Here is an 8799-nt window from a genome sequence, read left to right as displayed (position 1 = left end):
ACAAAAACATGATAAATAAACTCATTAACTTTATTTGCCACTGTGTTTCTACATTAACTATTTTTTTAGTTTTACTATACAGCAGCACTATTCTCGTTAAGGTAGTTATCCAGCCATCTCTCGATAACTGGTAGATTCTCGCTGCTCCATTTCGTCTCTTCTTTTATATTCTTTAAGGCTTTTTCGATGACGAAGTCCGCGTTGCCAAACTCGGTCTGGCGCTCCAAATACAGTTCGGAAACCATGTCCAGACCTTCTTGGGTTTTGAAAACTGACGTCGCTGATGTTATTATGCTATTCCAGAGCATTGGCTTCTCCTCGAATCTGAAATAGTGAAGTGAGATCTCCAAATCATCTCATATTGAGATCTCAGACATACATACCTTGCCTTGATTAGGTCCCAGTTTTTCCTAAGGAAGTTGAACAGGGTTGTATATCCATTGGCACCTCCAGTAAGCATGCTAAAGATCAAGTAAATATCATTGTCAGTGAAATTTCCATTTTGCTCAAGCACCGTGATATTCAGGAGCCGTTCAATCTTCTCTGGATCGTTGGGGCACCCAGCGAGGGTCTTTAATAAGTAAGTTCTTTCACTAGGCTTACGACTTGCTGGAAACTTAATGATACGTTGAAGTCCAAACTCCCATTCTTCTTTCGTGCCCCATTTGAAAACTGGACAGATGTACTGGTTGGCTACACTGGAAGAAAAATGGAAATCGGTCGATTTGGAGCATCCCGGCTTATTTTACTTACGGATTTCCTTCATCTGGATCTTTGCTGTCCATCCACGTCTTGAAAGCCTTTTGTGCCTCCGCTATGCACGGCTTGTAACCGGCCTGGCATAAAAACACTTTGGATGAGCTTCTTAGGTGTGCTCGTCCTTCTGATTCGCCTTTTTGAGGCTCATTCCCTAATTCTTCATACAGTGGGGTGAGAAGTAGGCGAACGTACGTCTAAAATAAGTCTAACTGAGTACTAATGTTTAAGTTTGTCTAAATATTAGAAATGGCGCAGTCGTAGTAGGATCACTCACTGATTCCCACATCTCAGAATCAGTACTTTTATTAGTGTACAGGCTCAATCTGGTTTCAGCATCGGAGATAGAAGCTAAACCCCTTCTCATAACCTGATGAAACTTTAATGAATTTACCTGAAACTTCTTATGAACAGCAGAGCTGTCAATGTGCCTTCCAATGTGATCGATCAAGGTAAAAACTGGATCCCACGCCAAATATTCCCTTTCATATTTTAAGAAGAGAGTCATATTCAAGGCGGTGGCGAAACTCAAATCTCCGGCATAAGCCAGATTCCAGGCGTCGTGTAAAAGTTTGGCCCTCGTATAAACTGGAATTTTCGTTCTCTCGTTTGTCTGTAAGAACTTGGCTAGCTTGTTCCAGTTTTCGGTGTCGTAGTTAACAGGGAAAGGACCTAAGAAGGAACTCTTATTTTCAAAGTTAGTCTTTCGGTGCCTTACCTATTTCTTCCGGATTAACGATGATAAAATAATCTTTATCAGGTAAATTCTTCATTTCCACCTCTCTGTCCTTCCTCATCCACATTGGGGGTGTCGTGTTCAAAAAGTTCATTTTGTCTTGCCTGATTACCACCAAAGGGATCCACCATAAGAACTTTTCTTGGTCTGGCACATCGTGGGGTCTTTCTCGAAGATAAACGCGCTAAAAATTCCAAATTATTATCCCTCCATCTATGAACCCTTTGACTGCCTACCTGGTTAATAATGGCCGTGTTATTGTTATAGTTTCTATTAACAGTAACCACTGGCAAACGATCTTTGTTAATCCAGGAACCAGCAATTTCATTTATAGTGATTGGTTCTGGTAAGGTTCCATCAAATCTTGCTTGATCAGTCAATGCTTGCCATATATCATCGGCAAAAAATGATTTAAATTGCCTTGAATCAATAATTTTTTTAAAAAATATACCATGTTTTCTAAAAACCTGCATTACCTGTCAGCCATAAACCTTTGCATCCCATGCTTAAAAGTGCTCTCCCCAAGAGTAAAATTTAACATTCGAAACACTAATTCTGTTTTTGCAGACGACGAGTCCTGCTTGATAGCAGTATTCTTACCATGAGGATATCTCTTACTGAACTCATAATAAATCGAATATAACATGGTGGTGGGCCAGTTGTTAAACGTTTCATTCTCTCCTATCTAAAAATGAAGGTGTGATTCACTTCATGAAGCTCTACAGATCTCAAGTTACTTTAAGGGTGGTGTAAGCAGTCACATATTTCACCAAAGCGTTATTTATATGGGCATCACTCCACCAAAATGGGGTTGTCAGTGCCCCGAGCCATTGATAAACCAGCTCTTGTGTTAGATGCCATGAACCTTTGCTGCTTAACTCGCTCTCCCTAAGAACAGAAAGAGAAAATGAGTGAGTGGACATTAAGAAGATCTTGTTGGACTTTCAGGTGTCACCACATGTGGTTGTTTCAAGCAGATATACCAAATGGTTGTAACTTTCCTTTCAGATGATGTAACCGAGACAAGAATGCCAATTAAGGGTGAAACATTAGAAAAACAGTAAAATCTTCGACTTCCTGAGACTTTATCAGCTTGGACTGACTGCAGCTTCCAGTTGTCACCTGTCACTGGCAATATGTGGTTGCTTTAGAAAGAATAGTGAAGAAGTATACAAGTTTTTGATCCATACTGATCAAGCAGTTGAATGAGTGTGAACTTTTTGTTCAGATGATGTAACCAAGACAAGAATATCAAGTTGAGATGAATCCGCTCAACAAGCTAAGTGTAAACAAGCTTAGAGTGCTTCAACAACCCATACTTTTACTCTGAATTGATCAAAAACGTCTTGAAAACAGAGAACTCCTTGATTTCCAGAGACTCTATCAGCTTGCACTGACTCGAACTTTCTAGTGTCACTACACTGGCAACATGTGATTGCTTCATAAAGTACAGTGAGGAAGAATAAATGATTTTATTTCAAACTGATCAAGATGATGAACCAATGGTTGTAAACTTACGTTCAGATAATGAAGTCAAGATAAGAATACCAAGTTTGCTCGGGATGGGAGGAATTTAAAGTTTTTCATCAGCAATGGATCGAAAGTTTCTTGAATCTGTACAACTAAAGATGAACCACTATTATAGCAGTGGACTTCAACTACCACAGGGTCACTTTGTGAAAAAGATTACGAGCTCTTCCTTCTTTCTAATCAAGGACTGCTTGTAATTTAACGTTAGGATTATTAGTTCAAGACAAAGATACCAAATTTCTCTTTTAAGAAGGATCCATTCCATCGAAACATTTAGTAATCTGGTTATCCAGCTCACAAGGCTTCAATTCTTCATCCAATCCTTCATCTAACCACGATACTTGAAGCTTGAAAAATAGGAATTCAAAGTTTTTAACCAGCAGCGGATTGAAATCTTCTTAAACGTGAAGTAGTAACGGTGAAACACTGGAAATCAGTGAAATCCTCGACTTGCAGCTTGGATTGCACTGGTAATATGTGCTTACTTTAGAAGGAACACTGAAGAAGTATACATGCTTTTCCTCCATACTGACCAAGCAGATGAAGCAATGATTGCAATATAGTTTAACCAAGACAAGAATATACTAAGTTTGCTGTTTGAGATGCATCTATTCAGTAAGCTGGGTGCAACAAAACTAACAGGGCTTCAACAACCAGGGCTTTTACCCTACCATGGAAGCTGTAGCTTAAGTAATAGGAATTCAAAGTTTTTCATGGGCAGTGGATGGAAAACTTGAACCAAAAGAAGTAAGGGTGAAACTCTGGAAAATAGTAGAATCCTTGACTCCACAGGCTCCATCAGCCAATTGCAATCACCATATAGTAACTGCAACTCGAGGTATCATTTCATTCGTACAATGTACAATGAATGAATATTACAAGCTCTTCCTCTGTTCTGATCAAGCTGTGGTTGTAACTTTATGTTCGCATTATGCGTCGAAGAGAAGAATACCAGACTTACTCTTTAAGAACTATCCATTTAGCCAAAACATTCAGCAATTTGGGTATGATCAAGGTTGCAGAGCAACAAATTACGTCCTATCATGAAACCTAAAGCTTGAACAGTAGGTACTTAACAAGAATCCTTGACCTTCAAAAGCTTTATCTGCTTGGACTCATTTCCAACTTCCAGGTGCCACTACACTGATCATTGCTTTAAAAAGTGTCCTGAAGAGAAGTGTTATTAGGCATACGTTCTTTCATGCACTGAGTGATTGCAACTCCATATTTGGATAATTCAATGAATACAAGAAGAAAAATGTCTTGAATCCAAAGCAGTAAGTGCGACCATTGAAAAAACTATCAAGTCCACTATTTCCAATAGGTTTCTTGATATCTTGCAAATGCAACTAAGATTTTAACTAACTATTCATTAATCTTCAACTTTATTTAGCTCACTGACCAACTGTCTTAGACCTTTTCCTTCAACTATTACTTACTTAAACAATAGGATTCCCCAACCATCTGCCGGTCTAGTCGCTTGGAAATTGGGTATTGCAAATATATTAATCTCTGGTAACGGATAAGGAGTTTGCCAGAAATCTTCCAAGAACCTCATCGATTTTGAAACTTTACTCGTGACGTTCACCAGAGCTTCAATAAAATCTGGTCTGGCCCAAATTTTCATTTTGATCTCTAAAATTCTCAAAGTAGTACTATTGAATCTTGGTGCCAAAGGACAGTTTTCTTACCTTTGCTGTCGCTGAGATTATGAGTTATGTAAGTTAATTCAGATAAAACCAAAGAAAATGAAAACGTTGCCATTGGAGGGGTCGGAAGGAATACGTCAGTCACCCATGAGTCTCTATAACAAAAAACGTAAGTTTTTAATAAATTACATTGTTAAAGGTTTTACTTAGGATCATCCCCTGAAGTGGCTTCTAGAGGCATATTGGATATTGCCTTCATATGCCTCGGTCTGGTCATTGTTAATTTAATTGGGACTTTATAAGCGGGTTCATCGAAGCAAGGAAACAAAGTTCTCGCCATATTCGGTCTCATGAAAGCAGCAACGAACCTGAAATAGTTTTCAATTATATTCTTGATGGGATCAAACAGTTGAAAGCAACCATTTGGTCGTTTTGGTCTCCAAGTCCACGTAAGAACTTCTAAACAGCCCTTCCGACGTATTGTTATACATTTTTCCTTCAAATGTGATGGTTATATCAAGCATTGCTCCGATATCAACTTTGTCAGTTAACGTGATCGTCATAACTGACTGTTTCTTCACTTGTTCCCACTTTGAAGGCAATATAGTTGCTTTGAAGCCAGATTCTTTAGTTTCGTTCCTAAAATCAACAGAAATGAAGCATATGGACTATCTCTAAGAAGTTTTGAAGACTGTCAAAGGAAACTAAAGATGAAAAAGAGGACTTACGTGCTTTCATAGTCCGCAGGTGTAAGTTTGATGACAGTCAACGTCCTGATAACCAAAGCCTCATGCTTATGTAAGACGATCTCGTTCGTGTGGTGCTGAACAGTCGTGTTGATGGTAATTTTCCCACTGAAGTTACCAAAAGTGGGAAAAGCCTGCAGGTGTAAGTCGTAGAAGTTGGGAGTTACATGTCTGGGCAACTTCGTATCCGAGATGAGACCGTGGGCTGCTATTAGATCTATGCTTCTCTTTTCCACACACTGAATCTAAAAATAAAGAACAATCGCAATCAGTGGTAAAAGTGAGATAAAAAAACAAATTAATTCTTCTTACCCGAGTTGGAAGCGAAAGAATGAATAGAGTAATTAATAAATTTAAAAATGTCCACATGTTGGTGTTAGCTTCGAACCATCAAACCTAAAAAGAGGAGGAATTATAATTATATTAAAACTTTTTTGCGCTTTTATTTTATAATTCAAATAGTTTCTTCATATTCTCCTGAATCCAATGAGGCCATTCGTAAAATTGTGCCTCTTATGGTTTCAGAGATATTAAAAATTTTGAGGCCATTTTAGGATCAACAAAGTCGTCAAAAATAGCAAAGTTGGAGTTTTTTTTAATTGATGTAATTTATCCAAATTTAATTAGGTTTCATCAATTTTTTTTATTCAAGTTTATTTCACATCTCTAGCTTTCGTAGAATAAAAGATATCGACCAAAAACCTCGAGCTTAACGCAGCAAGGTCCAACTGAGGTAAGGCAAAATTAAGGCGGTAACTTTTAACCTATCAATACTATTATCATACTCTTCAACTTTGGTTATTATAATCAGAAATGTAAGTCAACTTCCACAGAAGATATAAGCGTTTGTTGAGTCGTGGCTTCTTTGAAGGAGGCAGTTGATATAAAAGTTAAGATATCTCCAATGGTTGTAGGTTAGGCGCATCAGTATTTATTAACAACATTATAGGAACATTATTAGAATAGACCATTATTAACTAAATAAAGTTTATTTCACATCTCTCCAAGGTCCAACTGACGTGAAGCAAAATTCAACTAGCGATAACTCCTATAATCCGTCAATCCTATTTAAAAAGATTCTCATAGACAATCAAAGACAATTAAATTTGACAGAAGATATAAGCGGTTGTTGCGTCGTGGCTTCTTTGAAGAAGGGAGTATGCATACAAGCTAAGATATGATATCTCCATTGATATTACATTTAGTGCATCCGTACTTTATAACATTATAAGCAGACTAATCTTAACCAAATAACATTTATTTCATGTCTCTAGCTTTAGTAGATCAAAAGATATCAACCAAAAGCCTCGAGCTTAACGCAGCAAGGTCCAGCTGACGTGGAGCAAAATTGAACTGACGATAACGCCTAATCTATTAGGACTATCTATTAGTTCAATCAACAAATAAGACAAATAAAAATAGCATATCTCAAAAACTACCGAAGGGATTCTAATGAAACCTAATTCTAAATATTGTAACAACCATTCTGTGCAAAGATCTTTTTAGGTTTAAAGCCGTTCAAGTGGTAGTTTTGGAAATAATAGAGTTTTAATGCTGTAGTCTCCAAAAGTCACCTTTCAAGTGAACGTTAACTTCAAAGCCATATATCTCAAAAACTGCTTAACGAATTATAATGAAACCTAATGCAAAACATTGAAAAAACTAACTTTTACAAATGTTATTTTAGGTCCAAGCTAATTCAAGTGGTAGTTTTTGAAATATTGGGGTTTTAATGCAGTGGTCCTCAAAAAATCATCTCTCAGTGAAACATTAACTTCAGAACCGAATATTTTCAAAAACTACCAAACATATAATATATTTTAATAGATGGTTACGTAAGTGTAACTCATCTCCCTTTAGAATATATAGTTATGATTTTTAAGCTTTAAATGTTCCTCATCTCACTTGTGAACCCATTAAAAAAATTACTCATAAAATATTAAGCTCCTCATCTGACGTAATAAGAGAATTGTAAATACTCCTCATATCCCTTGTAATTGTATTCAATTTAGTTATTAATTTAAAAAGCTCCTCATATCACTGGTGAAAGAGTTGAGATCTGTAGCTCCTCATCTCCGTTGGAAAAGAATTTTGTTAGAAATTTAGAAAGCTCCTCATTTCACTTATAAACTGAATAAATTTTAATAGTAAGCCTCTCGTCTTGAAGCTAGCAGCTACGCAACTAGCCTTATTTCGCACATACGAAATTTGAGAAGTGGAACTTTAGAACAAGGCGCATCTAATAATTGAAGCATTTATTAAAAACAAAATCAAAAGCACTATGAGGCGCAAAGCTCGTCATTTCACACGTGAAAACTTCGAGGAGACGAATTTTAAAATGAGGAGCGTTTATCAACTAAGGTATTTTTCTTAAAAATGTTTACCCGTACTTTGAATACATTGCTTCTCATTTCATATATGAAAGACTTGATCAGTGAAATTTTACAATAAGGAAAACCTAACAAGTAAACATTGAATGCTTAAATGTTAAAATGCTCCTCATCGAATTGAGGAATTTATTTTCAAAAAATGATTACTCGTTTTTAGGAAAATTTCGATGCGTTTTACTAATTATTTCACACGTGAAAAACATTGAAGATAATCCTGGAGATTAATTGAAAAAATTTCAAACTTTGGAAAACCATTGCGCGAAATCCATGAGTATTTTATTCATAATTTATTTTCGGTTTCTTCATACTCTTGTCCTTCTGAATTTAACGAGACCATGCAAACGTTGTACCTCTTATAGTTTCCGAGATATTCCAAATTTTGAGGCCATTTGGACATTTTTAAAGTGCTGTAATTCCTACAAATACCAACATAACCGAGTGTAATCACCTCTGGAAGACCTGCGAATATCTTTTTGCAGTAAAATATTAAAAGATGAAAAGAATGGTGTCCAAAGAATCAGAGATGGAAAATCAACCAGAAGCTGATGAGATCTTGAAGAGTGATGCGTTATTTCTATTACAGTTAATAAGTTATTTATTCTTGAATAAGTCCTTTAGCCTTAAAAGGGGATGGGCCAACAGGGACTTAATGACTATTAGCTCTATCAGTCAAAGACAATAACATCCTAAGAACTAAAATTAAATGTTCTGCTTACCTTTAATTATGATAAAATTCAAGAAATACTTTCTATCTAAATGCTCATTTCACTAGGTCAAACTAAACTACTCCTTTTAAAGATATAAATGGAATTAGAGTAATATCATATAAATTTAATACTGTTCATTGAGTGAGTCAAAAACAGACGCATGTACCGCTTTGATTGTGTTTATGTAGAGGACCACAGCTAATTCCCCTAGATAATATCATTATTTAAATGTTTACTGTAACCCATTTGTCCAGTTTCAGCACTTAATCTTAACACAAAAAACAT

The 8799-nt window shown here is 36.3% G+C and overlaps 1 protein-coding gene across 1 annotated transcript; it reads right to left on the bottom strand.

The window, feature by feature from the left end:
- Nucleotides 1-16: 16 nt before the first annotated feature.
- LOC126741474 (aminopeptidase N) lies at nt 17-8688 on the bottom strand. The gene is made up of 15 exons (XM_050447890.1): nt 8524-8688; nt 5730-5813; nt 5400-5662; nt 5092-5310; nt 4878-5039; nt 4714-4826; nt 4462-4657; nt 2230-2380; nt 1969-2177; nt 1729-1912; nt 1475-1676; nt 1151-1428; nt 754-953; nt 384-698; nt 17-324 (listed from the first exon to the last, which is right to left on the bottom strand). The coding sequence occupies exons 2-15, from the start codon at nt 5784-5786 to the stop codon at nt 75-77; spliced, it is 2799 nt and encodes a 932-aa protein (XP_050303847.1). The 5' UTR covers nt 5787-5813; nt 8524-8688; the 3' UTR covers nt 17-74.
- Between the last annotated feature and the right edge of the window lie 111 nt (nt 8689-8799).

Source organism: Anthonomus grandis, chromosome 10 (assembly GCF_022605725.1).
Source record: "Anthonomus grandis grandis chromosome 10, icAntGran1.3, whole genome shotgun sequence".
Classification (NCBI taxonomy): domain Eukaryota; kingdom Metazoa; phylum Arthropoda; class Insecta; order Coleoptera; family Curculionidae; genus Anthonomus; species Anthonomus grandis.
Note: the sequence above shows the minus strand (reverse complement) of the source record. Positions and strands in the feature narration are given on the sequence as shown.